Source organism: Maniola hyperantus, chromosome 12 (genome assembly GCF_902806685.2).
Source record: "Maniola hyperantus chromosome 12, iAphHyp1.2, whole genome shotgun sequence".
In the NCBI taxonomy this organism is placed as follows: Eukaryota; Metazoa; Arthropoda; class Insecta; order Lepidoptera; family Nymphalidae; genus Maniola; species Maniola hyperantus.
Genome location: NC_048547.1, coordinates 11,604,381 through 11,622,123, shown reverse-complemented (window position 1 = coordinate 11,622,123; position 17,743 = coordinate 11,604,381). Strand labels below are relative to the sequence as shown.

At 39.2% G+C, this 17,743-nt stretch overlaps 1 protein-coding gene across 5 annotated transcripts; it reads left to right on the top strand.

Annotated features, from left to right (window-relative positions):
• The first annotated feature begins 550 nt into the window (after positions 1–550).
• LOC117987087 (cytosolic carboxypeptidase-like protein 5) lies at positions 551–17,359 on the top strand. 5 transcript variants are annotated; one of them, XM_069502293.1, is made up of 18 exons: positions 551–1,072; positions 1,167–1,318; positions 1,409–1,534; positions 2,546–2,756; positions 3,185–3,306; positions 3,977–4,248; positions 5,028–5,124; positions 6,251–6,427; positions 7,114–7,349; positions 8,161–8,302; positions 8,741–8,824; positions 9,537–9,632; positions 9,820–9,945; positions 10,134–10,302; positions 10,705–10,843; positions 11,328–11,550; positions 13,942–14,079; positions 14,614–17,359. In XM_069502293.1, the coding sequence occupies exons 1-18, from the start codon at positions 970–972 to the stop codon at positions 15,256–15,258; spliced, it is 3,258 nt and encodes a 1,085-aa protein (XP_069358394.1). In that variant the 5' UTR covers positions 551–969; the 3' UTR covers positions 15,259–17,359. The 5 variants fall into 5 exon arrangements, with proteins under 5 accessions (XP_069358394.1, XP_034829929.1, XP_034829928.1 ...); XM_034974038.2 differs by having other exon boundaries at positions 9,817–9,945; positions 11,328–11,535; XM_034974037.2 differs by having other exon boundaries at positions 9,817–9,945.
• The last annotated feature ends 384 nt before the right edge of the window (positions 17,360–17,743 follow it).

Sequence of the window (17,743 nt, the reverse complement as noted above, 5' to 3'; positions counted from 1 at the left end):
TACCTACCTATGGCTTTACCCATTACCTATAATATTATAACTACGTACATAATATTATATACCTAGCTGTTACTTCTGGATAATGTAGTTCTGATTTAGTAATTTCAGAGTTTTTCGATTACAAGCAAACAAACAAATCTAGATAACTAAATTGGTTGATATTAAATTTTGTCCGTTGGTCCGTCTAGTTTTATTTTCAGTCTGAGAAAAAGAACATAGCGTATCAAAAAAGCTTGCCAACTTACAGATATAAACTGCGGCACAACAAAATATTATTCGATAAAAATCGATATATGCATTAAAAATTAATATTATTAACCTATATTTTTGGGGTAAAAAAGTGCTGTTATTTCTAAACTTCTTTATGAAGTGCGTCATTTCAAATAATAAAAGATTTTTTTAGTAAAATAAAATTTATTAAAAAAAACTGTATTTTTGTTGCTGGCAGTTCGCATTTTGTGAACGTAGTGATTATATAGGTACTCTTTGTTGTGAACATCCACTTCCCACAGAGTAAATTGAATATAGGTACGTGCCACTTCCTTTCCTTTGTCTAGAAATGGCATGTTAGCCATCTTGAATAAAATTTAATTGGTAAAAAGTGACACTACAAATAAAAATTAAATGCAATCTTTCCTTCTGATCGTCTTCAATATTTAAACATAAATTATCGTGGTTAATTTTAACGTGGAGTTAACTTTAAAAAAAATCGTTTTAATATCATTCACATTAAAAAAAGATCACCAATAAAGCAAATCAGCTGTTATCCGTCAATCGATGTCAACAAAATTACATAATTTTGTTTGGAAAAACATTATTTTTGAGTGTCATTTTGGAAATTTCAAAACATGTCCATTAAATCCGATAGTTTATCAAAGAAAATTTAAAAGTAAATGTCTTCACAAATGCTTAAGGATTGGCGTAGGTATTTTTGTGTTCGTGTGTAGAATGTAGCCAATCGTTCTAGTCATGGATCGCAGCAATATAATCGAGTGTGCTGGCTTTTATTTTATACATAACTTTGATTCGGGAAATTTGGGTCATGTGGAACGGGTGCCCACGGAGTTTATTGGTAAGGCGACATTTTGTGACTGCCCTGTCATTGACAGGTCTTAATTCCTACAATGCGAACAATAATATTGATTTTACTGTTGCCTTTATCGTAGCTCCAACTATAAACCCAAAAACGAACGTAGCAGAAACTCCAGACTATGAGTTCAATTTGTGGACACGGCCGGACTGTGCCGGCACAGAGTTTGAAAATGGTAACCGCACTTGGTTCTACTTTGGTGTACAGGCTAGTGAGTCTAATGTACAGGTATGCAATTTAATAGTCAGTTTTGTAAACAAACATAAAAACTACTTGCTGTAAGCTATAAAGTTTAAAAAAATATTTTTGGTATAATAGGTGCGGTTGAATTTGATTAACCTGAATAAGCAGGGCAAAATGTACAACCAGGGCATGGCGCCTGTCACTCGCACCTTGCCTGGCAAGCCACAGTGGGAGAGGATAAGAGATCGTCCAGTACATTCAGTAAGTTGTATTGGAAATAAAAAATAATGTTTGTGTGCTTATTGTACCCATATACATGGTTTTTGATATCATAAAACTATTATATAATATGTTTAAACCATGTATGAGCTATAAAAGCCTAGTTACTAGGCTATCATAGCTCATAGTTAGTCTAACTACTAGGCGTTAAGATGTTCGCCTCCTAGGCAGATCTGAGTTTAAATCCCAAGCATGCACCTCTAATTTTTAAGCTTTTATATATCACTTGCTTTAACAGTGAAGGAAAACACTGTGAGGAAACTTGCATGCCTGCGAGTTCTCCATAATGCTCTCAAAGGTATGTGAAGTCTGCCATGTCTGCACTTGGCCAGTGCTATGACTATGGCCTAAATGCTTCTCATTCCGAATGGAGACCTGTGCTCAGGTATTGGGGATGGGTTAATCCTGATGATTATATTAGACCTCAGGCAGTCTTCAGTCAAAAGCCATTTTTTTTGAGGATTCAGATGTAATTGAGGATTTTTTTAAATAAAATGCATACTTGACCTGGCTACCTGATAGGTAGTGATACAGAGAAGCACAGCCTGTACACAAAATCCTTCAACGAATGTGCTAAAAGTCCTTTGAGTAATCGTAGGTCACACTGAGAAAAAAAATGTTTTATCCTATACTGAGACCAACTCTACAATCATAATCCTATTACCTACCATATAAAGGATAATTAAAATGATAAAAAAGCTTGGGAATGCGTTGCTTAACAGCTTTGTGATAGTTCTAATAGGTTTAAGTGATTTTGTAAAGTGGTGATAGTAAAAAGAATTTGATTTAAGGCAGAGTTTGTTGTGGGCTCTTCTGAGACTTAGGCACGTTTGGAACCTTCGTAGCTTTAGTTTTAAGTACGTAATTAATTATCACCACTATATCATCTTACACATTAACAATTGTCACCATCAGTAAGAGTAACATGTTACCTAATCTGAATAAATAATTTGACTTTGACTTTGACTAACTGACAACTGTGTGTTCTTTCAGACGGACGACAACACTTTCACGCTCACGTTTAGATACAGAACTGCAGAGAATCCCAAAGCAACAACATTCTTTGCATTCACATACCCCTTTTCATTTGCGGAGCTTCAAATCGCTCTGAACTCCATCGACTTGAAAATGTTGCCACTGCCAGCGCCACAGTCGGCCGACGACATTTACTACTGCCGAGAGTGTTTAGTATATTCTTTAGAAGGTGAGTAAGTAACTCAAGAAATAAGTTTCTGACTGTAAATTGTTAAATTACCGATTTCCATCGAATATATCGATGTCCATTTGTGTGAGTTCATGTCATTTCAATTATGATTATATACTAGATGATGTCCGACACTTCGTCCGCGTAGATTTGGCCGTTTAAAAATCCAGTTGGAACTCTGAATTTTCAGGTCTTTAGGTTCACATTTATTCAAGGAACTGTACCGTTCATAAGGAAGTATTAAAACACTAAAATATACGCGAAGTCGTCCTATTGTGTTAAAATGTAGGGCTCAGCTGTAATTTTTTTTTACAGAATATTAGCCATGTTAAATGACTAATATTCCTCTTTCTTCTCCAACTTAGCGTCAGGCTTGTTTTTGTAATTGTTTTTTTTTTGTTATTTCTAATAGAACTGGTTGATTGTAGGTAGACGAGTGGACCTGCTGACGATATCGTCACATCACGGCATCACAACAGAGAGGGAGGACAGATTGAAGAGTCTATTTCCCGACAAGCAAGATAGACCGTTTAAGTTTAATAACAAAAAGGTAATATTATTAGTAATAACTATCGCGTGCTATACATAACACGTGGCACCATTTGACAGCTAGTACAATGTGCTGTAGTACGCAATCGCCTCTGATTGGCTGACCCTATCTAATGTGTAATATACATAGTTACAACAGCTAAAAAAAAAAAAAAATTGCGATTAACACAATGTCACAACTTCCGTGCTAGTCCGGACATATGTATCGAACGTGAATATTGATAGTTTTTGTATAAAAAGGTGGCTTAATATGTATTATTCCACCTAAGTGAGATGTCATTAAAATTAGGCCCTTTTATATGATAGCGACTTACGTCATCAAAGCAAGTGAATTGCTTAAAATGCACATATCTCCCCAAAGAGGAGGACGACGTAACTAGGCTATTACCGCTTTTACATGACGCGTACTATTTCCCTTACCAGATTATCTTCGTATCAGCGCGCGTCCACCCATGAGAAACTCCGTCAAGCTTTGTATTCAATGGCTTCCTCAACTTGTTACTAGGAACGATCCTATCGCGATCCAGTTGCGGAAGCTGTACGTGTTCAAAATGATTCCCTTTCTGAACCCTGACGGGGTTGCGACGGATTCCTCGAATAGAAGGATGACTTAACTAGGCTATTACCGCTTTTACATATCGTTTGTCATGACGCGTACTTTCTCTTACCAGATCATCTTCATATCAGCGCGGGTCCACCCCGGAGAAACTCCGTCAAGCTTTGTATTCAACGGCTTCCTCAACTTATTACTGACTAGGAACGATCCTATCGCGATCCAGTTGCGGAAGCTGTACGTGTTCAAAATGATTCCCTTTCTGAACCCTGACGGGGTTGCGAGGGGTCACTATCGGACGGACACGAGGGGCGTGAACTTGAACAGGGTCTATTTAAACCCTTCTCTGGCCCACCATCCTACTGTGTACGCGTCGAGGGCTCTTATTAGGTAAGCTTAAATATATTAACTGACTACAAGTTGTTAGATAATGGCCATAACATTAATTACTTAACTTAACTAATATATTCAAATTAAAAGTTAATTAATTAATAATTTAAACTAAAACTGTTAACTAGTAACTTAACTTATATACTAACTAACTTATGTTAACTTAGTATAACGGTATTAATAAAGTTCTAGACATAGACTTTGCTTTTTTTTCTTCTTTATAGGTGGTAGGCAAAAGATAGTTTTGCTCGTTCTTCTACGTGTGTTTCTGCACTTTCATATTTTATTTTTATACTTAATTTAATGTTTTTGGTTTTATTGTTAATTTTGCTTTGTAGTCCTTTTTCGCCTATATATATGGGCCATGATTTGCCTCGTAGCGTGATACCTTACCTTATAGAAACTCCAATGTAACATTCCTGGAAACAGCTGATCCCGGAAATGAACTCGTAAAAACAATTATTTTAAAATACCTATTCGTGGGAGGAATCTTAATATTTTTTTCGGCTGTCGTTGTTCATTTATTTAAATGTTAGATGACACCCACGACCTCTACGTGCATTTTCGTTTTTTTTTAAATCCCGTCTGAACTCTTTGATTTTCCGGGACCAAAATGTCCTTCCCGGGATGCATGCTATCTCTGTACCAAAGTTCAAAATCGATTACACGGATGGACCGTGAAAACCTAGGCGACAAACAGACAAACTTTCGTATGATTATAATATTAGTATGGATTGAATAACTGCATGAACCAAAATGGAAGGTTTATTTTCCTTCAGATACTATCACTTTGGTCAAGAAAAAGAGGAAGACATGTGCGAGGAGAGCAAAAGTTTTACGTCGCGAAGTATTCAGAACATCAACGAAAGTGCCGAGGTACTGACATTTTGACTTTACGTCCTTTTGACACTCAATAATGTGCTAAGACTCATAAATGTTAATATTTAAGGCTAGAGTAAAGGACATATTCTTAATCGAGATAGATCTTGTACACTTCAACATTTTTTTTAAGGTATCTTTCGAGTATACTGTACAGTACGCGGCAGAAAGTAATATACATCTACCTTTAGAAGGAGATAGCCGATTTGTAGAGCATTGTATCTGTCGTTGAGACACAACGTCATATAGGTATGAGGGACACAGATAACGTTCTAGAAAGCCGAAATGTCATTCTAAAGGCCAATGTACAATGTACATACATTACTTTCTGCCGCGTAGTGTCACATACTTGCAGATAAACGCGCTTTAGACGGCATCTTGACTGCCCAGTCCTTCTAACACTATTTTTAGGGTTCCGTACCTCAAAAGGAAAAACGGTACCCTTATAGGATCACTTTGTTGTCTGTCTGTAAAGAAACCTACAGGGTACTTCACGTTGAACTAGAATCATGAAATTTGGCAGGTAGGTGGATCTTATAGCTGACATTTGGGGAAAAATCTGAAAACCGTGAATTTAAGGTTAGATGGCACAAAAAAAAATTAAATTGTGGTCATGAACTAATAATTAGTATTTTCAACTTTCGAAGTGAGTGACTATATCTAGTGGGGTATCATATGAAAGGTCTTCACCTGTACATTCTAAAACAGATTTTTATTTATTTTTATGCATCATAATTTTTGAATTATTGTGCAAAATGTCGAAAAAATACGACTGTAGTACGGAACCCTCATTGCGCGAGCCTGACTCGCACTTGGCTGGTTTTTTTTATTGCGTGACAGTATTGCGCTTGATGCGACAATCATGCATGAAAAAGCAATGATAAGGTCTAGGTCGGATCGCGCTTGCCTAGAAGATGCCTATTCAACCATGATTTGAAGGTATTAAGGATATTATATGTGGTAGGAAACACGGACACCGAAAGGCATTCCACACCTTAGCGTTCCGTATCAGAAACGTTGAATGGCGTCATAGCGGAATTCCGCAGGAAAAAATCTGGCCTAGAATCTCTAGATTTTTTTTATCTGCTCTTAGACACACTCGTTATGATTTTATTTCCCACAGTTGGTCGATACGAAAAAGAAGAAAAGCCTCGGTTCGCCGTCGTATAAGAGCGATTCGTTCAAGCAGAAGGAAAAGGCCAAAGCCGGGAACAAATCGTCCATCCTGAAGCAAGTGTCCGCGGACAGTTGCCGCGACGTGCAGTCGCTAAGCGGCGACGCGGCTAACCTGGCTGAACAGGTTAGTTATGATTGTCACCATCACGTTTTGGCGCAGTGCTGTAATATATTATGTATTTTAGCGTTTAAACTACCGTGAGTGATTTCCATTATAAATACTATCTGTCCCGGCTTACTCACGTGTGTAGTCGACGTTAGCCCGACTAGTTTCGAACCCATCCGGGGTCCTTTTTCAAGGGAGTCCGTCCGCGCACGCGCCGCGGTTTTGACTCCCTTGAAAAAGGACCCCGGATGGGTTCGAAACTAGTCGGGCTAACGTCGACTACACACGTGAGTAAGCCGGGACAGATAGTATTTATAATGTTATGTATTGTAGCTCGCAGATTTGCACGTTGAACAAAAGATGTTAAAAAGTCAAGTCAATCCATTCAAATCCTTTTGTCTGAGCTTCAAAAGCAGTCTGTGGCTTTGACTGTCCCGTTGACTATACGTAAAAAATCGATAAATCTTTTATTACCTACAGTTCTTGCAATTCACGAAGGCGAGTGGCACATGCTTGTGTTTAAGTCGTATCGGTATAAGTAACGTACACTGAATGTGTGCGTTTGCGAGCGCTTGCTCGCGACTGATTGGTGCGACGACATGCACGCACACTTACGCAATGCCCGCGTATCCGACGTAACCACAAGTAAAGTCCACTCGCCTTCGTGAATTGCAAGAACTGTAACAAGTTATTATCTCACACAGGTATACGACATGAAGTTGCAAGAGATGCCGTCCCAAACAAGCGATGTATCCTCAAACGTGGAAGAAACGGCGTCCCTTCTCAATGACAATGTGCTACGGTCCTGCTTAGGCTCCACCGTCCATCTCAGCACGAGTGAGGAGTTGAACATCCAAGGAAGTAACCCTCTGAAACCGTTGCGAGACACTTTGAAGAACAGCATCAGTTTACTGATGGAGTCCAGTTCTTCAGCTCTCGAGTAAGTGAAACTGCCAATCTAATCCATCATTATAAGAGCCATACTTTTGTATAAGAGTGCGTTACCAAACACGGTCTTGTGTGTGTCGTGATTATTTTAAGTTGTTCTCGTTTTTATCTTAATTAGGTTTTTATAAAAACTGCCATTCCCCTTCCAGGTTAGCCCGCTTCCATCTTAAACTGCATTATCACATAAGTCAGATTGCATTCAAGGGCTAATTTGTATCTGAATAAAAATAAAAAAATACCGTCACACACGGTCAAGATAACTTTTCTAAGATATATTGTTTTTTCCCCCATAGCTATGGCTTAGGCCGCTTAGGGCATATTGCGGGATAGTAGAAAACATTAGAGCTTACCAATATGCGCAGTAGTAGTGCATATTGAGAAGCTCCGAGATCTCATATAAACGCATCCACTGTTGGCTCGTGCCGAACGAAACGGTCCTCCGACTTCACGTGCTTCGCTCTGACGTACGGCTGCTTGTGGCACAGCAAGCTGCTAACTTCCCAGAGACCCAGATGGCTGGAACCCCCACTCCAGACTGCTCAAGATCTTGTAGCCCCACCGCATGGGATGTGTTGTACCTAGTGTTATAACTATCCAAACGAAATCTGTTATTGCCTTATTGGTTCTTACGGATTCTGATGGCGATTAAATAGAGTATTCGCATCTTTTTCTTACCAATGTAATAAGAAAAGGACAAACATATTTAATTTAATTTAAAACTGACAAACCTCTTCACTTGAGCAATTTAAAATTTTCGTCCGTTTTTTATAAATTTGAAAAAATAAAGATTGTGTTTGGTACAGCGAGAGCTCAGGACCGGAGCCTAAAAGCCCCACCAGCAAAGTGAAGATGGGGTGGTGTCGCGAGTGTCGCGCAGCAGTCGCGCGGCTCGAGGACACCATGCCCGGCATCACGAGCCTCGTGCCCGGCTACAGTGCTGCTATGGTAAGTGTGTAATATAACCTATGTATGTAGTATTATTTAAAACTAGGAAAGCCGCCCGCCTTCGCACGGATTATCTGACACGACTCGAGCGCTCTTTGTCCCTACCTCCTACATGAAACGCATAAACTTACAAATCTACCCTTTTCTTTATTTACTTACTTTCGGATCGATTTTTATGGCGGCCATTTTGAAATTTTTATTATTTGTTATAGCGGCAATAGAAATACACATTCTGTGAAAATTTCAACTTTCTACCTATTACGGTACACGAGATACAACCCGCTGACAGACAAATGTACGGACGGACGGATAGCGGAGGCTTAGTAATAGACCCGTTGGCACCCTTTGGGTATGGAACCCGAAAAATTAATCCCTTAATAATTAGTATCAATAGAGATTTTTAATTAATTTTTCTCAAAATAATGCAATCTCACTCAGATATGCCCCGAACCCTCCACTTATCACTCCATAGAAGAGTACAGAGACCATCAGAGGCAACAGGTTGACGTACAGGAAACTAAAGTAAGCTGAAGTTCCTTTCATCAAAAAATTTCTTTTTGAGGGTCAGGCTGGTCACGTGACCTGATACCTTCGGCAGAGAGTGAGAGAGTGCTCCTTCGAAGGCTTTGAACTATTATGAGAGAGAGAGAGGGAGATAAAGAAAATCCCTTTTTAAAAGGAGTTTACATGATAGAAAGAGAAGAGTTAACGAAATTTTAGACTGCAGCGCTGGCGAGCTGAATTGCACTTTATCACGTCGCAACAAGAGTCGCTATTTATTTCAAACTCCTTTCGGAGTGATCCTCCTGTACCTAGAAGGTACTATTAATTAGTACTCCGTGATTACAGTAACAATAAATTCAAATCAATGGTCGCCCTAACTTGTCAGTCTTATAAAAAAGAATAAATCAATTTTTAATTCGAACTGGTATTTACTTACCCTTATATCTATTAGTTAGATAATTAATATCCCCCTTAAGGAACTTCTCTACTGAAGTTGAATGGAGTGGCTATGTATTTTGCCGACTATCAGATGGTTGACAGATAAAGCTAATATATTACTTCATTTCTGTGTAATCTAGTTGATCTGCTAAACACCTCGCAACTCCACTTCACCTCAGTAGACAAGCACCCTGAAACTCTGGTCCACGATCAGCATTAGCTAAAGTTTAAAATGGGCTAATAAAAAGGAAGTTATTGAAGTAACTTTATGGTTATTATTCAATTGTTTCAGCTGAGCGATACGGAATACGATGAAAATGGTGACAACGTTTATTTCTGTACAAATTGCTTCAAGAGGTACATCATATCAGAAAATAATGAGGAAATCGTAAGTAGCATTGTTTGTGTTCATCTCAGAGGTCGAGTCACATTATGGGAGCACGTATGAGCGTTTCTTATATGGAATAGAAGGTTGTTTATTATCTTTGGCAGAAGCGAGATTCGCTACCAATGTGAATCGATCCTAAGAAGTGTGAGGTTATCCCGTGTTGTATTGTGAATGTGTGTCACAGCAGCTGTGCGTCGCGGCGGAGGCGACGTCGCGCGCGAGCGTGGGCGTGTCGGCCGGCGACGGCAGCGACGTGCGCGCGCCGCCAGCGACGCGCTCGCCCGCGCCCAGCCTCGGAGACTCCCTCATGCCGGTACCACACTCACTCACCTGCCACCTCACGTAGCAGTTAGCACACTCAGCAGCGGGGTCTTCTCAATCATCATCACTTACAGCAAAATCGGCGATTTATAGTCTGTTCACGAACATAGTGTCCATATACCCGCAGGCGAAGAAGTGGACGTCTATTGATTAACAATGGCGATATTTCTTTTTCCATAGCAACCATTCCCACCGAAGGACGAGAAGCTAAAGCCGGGCAAAGAAAAGCTGCCAAAGAAAAAGTCGCCGCCGCCCGCGCCCGTCGCCCTCCTGCCGCGCGCCCCGCACAAGGACATCGAGTCTGGACTATACTTATACATTGATCTACACGGACATGCATCTAAGAAAGGTTTGTCATTGCTTCATTTACTGGCTAGTGTCTCTGGCGACACTTTTTTTATTCCATTCCAAGTCACGACTACTCTGCCAGAAAACGAACTAAAAAGACTTTTTCACATTTAAGTGTGTAAGTATTCTATACTTCCTATTAATCTGTTCAGGCATTTAGAAGTTATGGTGGGATAAAAAAACTCACTAACCTGAAAACATAACTCTTTTTTTTGTGGAATTGTGTAAAAATTATAATTTTATGTGGGAACTTTTGACATTTTATTTAAAACCACAGTTTATCAAGTTCCATACTAAAATCCAGCATTTCGGAAATTTTACCGGAGCACAATGTGTTTTGATTTTCTGAAGTAATAGGCGGCAGTATGGTAGTTGAGATCTCTACCAAACTTTAAATGTGCAGGTATATTTATGTACGGCAACCACTTCGAAGACCTGGAGAGTTGCGTGGAGTGCATGCTGCTGCCGCGCATCATGTCGCTCAACAACCTGCACTTCCACTTCTCCTCCTGCAACTTCACCGAGAGGAACATGTACCTCAAGTATGTGCACTTGCCGACTCTTCTCAGTAGAATGTTCTTTCCGAACCAGTGGTAGAAACTTGAGACAAGATGAAATAAATTAATTTCATTGCACTGACAATCCACTTCATACGGATATATACGCGGTATACAACCGGCAGTTCTATAGATCATTTCTGAGGTTTTTCAGGGTGATAGTGAAAATTGCGTCCATTTTCAAAAACAAAATGGCTGACAGGTTTTTTAAAAGAAATTGACATGTCTTTTGTATATCTTTTAAGTTGTAAAATTGTAACTATAATAATAAAATCAGTTAATAATAAAAGTAGTAGTATCAAAAATTGAATTTTCATAATTAAAACCATTAACTATCGTTTTTACATCTATCGGCACTCTGAGCACAATTAACATTAGCATGTCAGTAACGCGGCCTTGAAGTTTTTATCCATCCCGAATCGCCCAACGCTCTAAGAAGTTTTCAGTTCAAAAATCTTGTTTCCAACAGGGACAGACGTGACGGCATGTCCCGAGAAGGCTCCGGCCGGGTCGCCGTGCTAAAAGCCACTGGTCTAGTGCGATCATACACCTTAGAGTGCAACTACAACACCGGGCGTCTGGTTAATGTGTTGCCACCCACTGCGCGAGAGGGGCCCACGGTCCAAGCATCCACCGCGCCCATGCCGCCCAAATACACCCCGCACATCTTTGAAGAGGTAAACCCATTCCAGGTTTGTGGGATCTGCCGCCTACTGATTACCTCTAGAACTATGTAATACGAAATAAACAACCGCCCGCGCCGCGCCGCGTCTACACTTGGGCCATTATAGCATCAGCTTCGAAGAGGTGAACATCGTCCAGGTATGCGAGTCAGACATAAGTATTTCATATAAATACAACATCGGGCGGCTAATCGACTGGTTGCGGCGCCTGCCACACCAATGCCGGATAAATAATCCCTTCCAGGTTTTTGGGTCTGACAACTCTTGCCTAGTTGTAGAATATGTGTAGCAGGACTCAACGAATTCCGCAAGTTGCGCTATTATCACATCAGCTTTGAAAAAGTGAATCCCTTACAATCTCGTGGGACTCAAGTCTACTGCTTAGTTGTAGACAGTGTTGAAGGACTCTACAACTCATGCAAAACTTGGGCCTTATCATATCAGCTTTGGAGAGGTGAACATCTAAGTATGTGGGAACTGATGAATAATACCTAGTTGTTGACTCTGTGTAGGAGGACTACAATTAATATCGCCCAATGTAGGCCATCATCCAGGTTTGAGCATATTCATCAGGCTCATTACTGCCTATTTGTAGTCTACAACGCCTCAACAGTTAAGGGCACTATCGCAAAAGCTTCAATTCTAGGTTAGGCTCTTCCAGCTTGTGATCTCAATAATACCCTCATTCATTATCGAAGAGGCAAAACGGTTGAACCTCAAAATTATTGTTGCCGTGCCTGACAACAGTTGTAATTAAATCATGCTTATTCATGAAAGGTAAATTTTGGTAAAGGCTTGTAAAAGCTGGCTTTGGTAAATCATGTTGGTGCTAAAAGATGTATTTACAATGTTTCAATATTCCGAAAATAGACAGATTATTTTCTAGAAGGTAATACCTAAACCAGATCTTGGCAATTACCACGTCTGTTCCATACATACTGGTATTTATGTTACTGCTATCTATACAATTCCAAACCACACTACAACACCACCGGAAGGTGTTTCTGTCAATAGTTTTTCAGATTATAACTCTATGATATAAAGCTCTTCAGTTCTGCAAATATTTGTACTGTGCCGTAGTACGTATATTGTTGTTGTATGTAGTACAAATGTTTGCATAATCAGGAGTACAACTCGTTTGTTTATAAAGGAACAGTTAGTTTAAGTTGTGAAGTAACTAATTGTGAATTTCAGAAGACGTACCACAGTTTCAGGTAAGACACTGTCGCGCTAAGAATGTGGAGGGTTTTGAAGAGATAGACCCTGTGAAGGTTCGTTCGATTCCGTTATAATGGCTGGTGCCTTTTGAGATGCATACAAATCTCTGAATTGAACTAATTTTAAGGTCTAATAGTACTACTATCCTTTTTACTATGTTCTCTTTAGTAGAGGATTATAGCACAACCTTTAAGCCGGTCGCATTGTCAAACGATATCTGTCAGAAAAACTGCCGACGGGTGCCGAAAGGCATTTTGCTCAACATTTTGTAGGTATTAGACTGCGCAGACCGTCAGAATGTCGATGAAAATTTCTCATAATATGCGGCCTTAAGACTAGTTCATTTTTTTGATTAAAGGCCGAGATAATAATCTATCAATCTATCTATTTCTAGTCTGTCGATGAGTTAATTAGCAACTTTGCTATTTGTCAAAGAAGACCATAAAATTTTTGACAAATTATCAACGTTGCTAAGTAACTTACTGGCAGATTGCAGTTAGATTACTATTAATTTCGGCCGTGAGAGATTTGTGCGTAGCTAAATGGGCACCACAGTAGATAGGCGAAGTTTTTACAAAGGTACGAGTAGATGTTTTCAGATTTTTCACAGTAGATATTGAGCGCTTTAATATGTTTCACAATATTATCTCTTCAAAATCTCCAAATTTTATATCCCACCGCTGCATTAACACGTATATATCTAAATGTAAATATGTTAAGTTAAATGCGCCTATTTTTACTAACACAATGTAAAATCACACTCAATTGTATCATACACAACAAAGGATATTTATTGGGATTGGAACCATTGATGTAAATAAATTTTATTTTCTGAAAATATGTACTTAGTGAGGATATAACTGTAAATATTATAGACTACTAAAACAATCATACTTATTTATGTATTCCAAGTCTTTTTCACACCAATCATTGGCTACGTATTCCTGGTGAAAAGAAATAAGAATAGATATAGAAGTGTTTTTAGGAGATTTTCTTCGTCATTTCAAACCACATTTTTTTTGTTCGGAATGACCCGTCTATTGCATAGTACTAATCTAGATACATAGAAGTCATTACGAGCGAGTGATCTACTACTGAGCAAAATAATTAATGTTAGTTCAGACAGTTCAGGACGGCAATAATCCCGCAGTGCGTAGTGGTAATGACACAGCGTGGGTGCAGGTGGGGCGGTCGCTGGGCGCGTCCATCTTGGACCTGACAGGGCAGCACCCCAACTCCCGCGTGCCGTGCTCCGAGCACCGCAACCTGGCTGCCGTGCGTGACTGGCTGCGCGCGCACACGCGCACTATGCGCCCGCAGGTACGCACACCACCATCCCCGTCCACACACACATGCACACACAGAATAAGAGACCCTTTACACTTGCGTTTCTCCAGCGTAGGCGTTTATGTTCCGTAATATTATAAATGCGAAAGTGTGTTTGTATGTCTGTCTACTAGCTTTTCACGGCCTTACACCCAAATCTAATATATGCACAAAATTTTATTTTTAACTAGACTTGTCAGTACTGAACACCTTGCTAAAATATTCTCTTTTAACATTATTAATATTTGATTAAGTATAAAAACAATTTTTATTTATTTGTGTTATTAACAAGTAACCGTCTTTAATTTTCAGTGTTAAATCACCCCCCCACTTCTATATAAAAAAATCAATCACCAGCTTTGAATTACTATTATGGGTAAGGGACTAGACAGTGTGTTTCGCCTTAAAATAACGTCACACTCCCATCTACTAAAACTTGTGCTGATATTAATAAATTCATCTGTTAGCCGTAGTCGCCGATACTGAGTGGTATTTTTAAATGATTGATTAATCAGTTCTATTTTTCAGTTGACGATGTCTCGGCTCCGACCCAAGACGGCGTCACCGCCGAGGGCGCCTCTGTTTGCTCGATCTAAAGCCAAGGTGACGGACGAGCGGAAGGAGAACGCTTACGTCGCGACCAAGACCGACTCAGAGAGAAAACGAAGCCCCCCGGTACTGGCGCAGCGCTCCGGACACGAACTCGTCAACGTCAACATGAAATTCGCCAAAAAGAACGAACCAGTCAAAAGCACATCCCGCACTCGATATCTGGTCGACAACGAGCCCAAACCAAAAACTCTGTCGACTAAACGAAGGAATATTCTCTCGATTCGAAAGCCGAACGCTTCAAAACCCCAAGCGAGCGGAATCGTTAAAGCGAAAGCGAATAGAAGGGCTGCGGATGACTCGGAGAATCCTCGGACCTCTATAGTGACGGCGAAGTTGAGTAAAAGGAGTTTCTCGCGATCCATACGCGTCGCTTCTCGGGTCAGTAGCAACCGATGCCGAGCGATGGCGTCTTCCTCCTCGGACGATGTGATAGGCGGAGGTTGGGAGGACGTTACGGGAGGTACGGCGCTGGGCGAGTCCTCGCTGGCCGCTAAGCGTCGCCCTTTCTCCAACACTTCGCCCTCTCGCCTCAAGAAGATCAGACTTAAATCGGGCTTGTAGCGCAAATCGCGCGCAAGGCTCGCCTCCGACTCTCACTGACTCGCGGGCCTCAACGCGCTACCTCGAACTAATATAATATAGACCCCCCGAACCATATTTGCCAATACTTTTTTATCCGATCGGACTAAACTGGTAAATCTGAAGTTCGGACTTTAGTCGGGTTGGGCTGATAGTTTAGTAGGGCTGATGATGATTGAAGTCGGTGACAAATCTAGCAAGAAAAACGCGTGCCTAAAATTTTAATAATTGGAGCGGAATATCGCTCGTGATTTTCCGTTTGATTTGTCCCTGGCCTTATCGAATTCCACTGCCCAGTGACAGTGCCCGGAATAAGTTGGGCAGATTTTGCGGACTATCTTGCCCACACCTAATAAGCAATCTTCAAACTATCGGACGTTCAAGTCTGTGGTTCCCGGGGGCTGTATGTCGCGTGGTCTCTGTGGTGACTAGATCAATTTTAGATACAATTTGTGGGTAGGCTACGAATATCGCCGTTTTAATAGATATATTTACCACTTACTATGACCGAACCTGAGCTCTCGAAAGTGCCAGAACTGAAGCTTTTTGTTTTTTTTTTTAATTTTCTTTTTAGATAAGAAGGGTCAAATAATAAACTGCACTTGTATTATCTGTAGATATAATATCTTCTACGAAGTTATGCATAAGTACCGATTTTTGCATTGTAATATTTTTGGATCATTTCTTTCTTTCGTCACTTGCCATTTTAAAATTGGGCTGTTTTATGTTATGTGATAAATGATAATGATAGACAATTTATTTACAGTTTAACGATACGATTGTATAATGTTGTTTTATATGAAACTAGGTCTTGTTTTAATTTGGAATAGGTTAACCAAAAGGTTCTGAAAATCTATTCGGCTAATGCTCTAAATATGGTTGCTATTTGTTATATGTTATAGAATAATGGAATAAAACGTTTAAAAATTGTATTGTTGTAGTTAATGTAATTTATACGCGAAAAGTACTGACAATACAGTATTTAGTTAATTGAGTTATGTGGTGCGATATTGCATAATCATGATTTAATTATTGTAGAAAATTTGATGTGAAATTGTGTTAAGGCTTTAAAAGATGCTACATAATACAGGCTTAAGCAGACAAAGCTCGACGGAAACTGCACGGCAGGATGTCGCACTAAAGGCGCGCGTACGCGTGAATGATTTACAATACAAATGTAACTGTATGAAGCATGTCACACTTCAATGTGCTTAGTATGGGATTTTATAACGTCAGAGTAAAATGGACCTAAAGTTCCTTGAAGTCAAAAATTCAGAACCACCGATATTAATTTCACAGGATTTTCGCTTCGATCGCTGACTGATATATGGACGAACTTGAGCTTCAAAATAAGGTTATTAAGGTCCATTTTACTTACACGTGTATCAACGTTCGAGTTCTATCAACGTAGCTGTAGAACTGCGTAACGGGTGGACGCTGAATGCAGAAGCTCGACTCGTACGAGCTTCATGGTGTGAACGCTTTCAAACAGTTCCTTGTATTAAAACTTCTATATTTTTGTATAGAATCATAGAATCGTAAGGTCATAATCGCCGATGAATTAGCTACGAGGAGCTTTGGAATCTAATGATCTCATAGTACATAAAGGTTACAAGTTCTAATACATGCTTCAAAGTGTAGTCCCAGTGTTTTTTTACTTTGTTCTACTATAAAGCAACAAAAATATATGAACTAAAAACAATATAATAATTGAAATGATAATATTATATGTACCTATTATGAATTTTATATGTTGTAAAACAATTAATAATAAATTAACTCTTAAAAGGAATGGTGTTGGATTTTAAAAGTGATTGATTATGCAGGTATTTAGTTAAATTAGCCCCCATAATCAGAACAGTGCAATATTATGAATTTATTTGTATACTTTTTGATGCATAATTATGTATAATACTATTATATAGGAAACTTTATCTACTTATAAATTCATGTGCGCGTGTAAGATTTGTTTATCATAGAAAGTAACATACATATTATATGTATATTAAATAGAAACTATTTATAAAAATATTAATATATTAATAAATAACATACAATGTTCTCAGAATCATTTGCTTTTTTTATTAATTTTGATAAAACTAATGGCTTGCACAGACGTAGGACAGTCCATCCTCACAACTGCAATAACGCACACGAGAGACGAAAACACTACTAGCCGACAACTTCAACACACTGGATCGCACGAAAGTGAGGCGAGTCCTCTGTTCCGGGTTCCGTATTTTACTACAGTTGTATTTTTCGACATTTTGCGCGATAATTCAAAACTATGATGCATAAAAATAAATAAAAAAGTGTTTTGGAATGCACAGGTAAAGCCTTTTCATATGATACCATATACCACTTGATTTATTATAGTTATCTTACTTCGAAAATACCTATTTGGAATACTTAATCGATGAAATTTTATTGTACCTTAAAAGAATAATAACTTCGAAAATTGAAAATA

Bases quoted from the DNA above. Each gene is read 5' to 3' on its own strand.
- LOC117987087 (XM_034974037.2), top strand. From the start codon at position 970: ATGGATCGCAGCAATATAATCGAGTGTGCTGGCTTTTATTTTATACAT. The intron at 1,535-2,545 runs GTAAGTTGTATT...GTGTTCTTTCAG, and splicing joins GAGATCGTCCAGTACATTCA to ACGGACGACAACACTTTCAC. The intron at 6,428-7,113 runs GTTAGTTATGAT...TATCTCACACAG, and splicing joins CGGCTAACCTGGCTGAACAG to GTATACGACATGAAGTTGCA.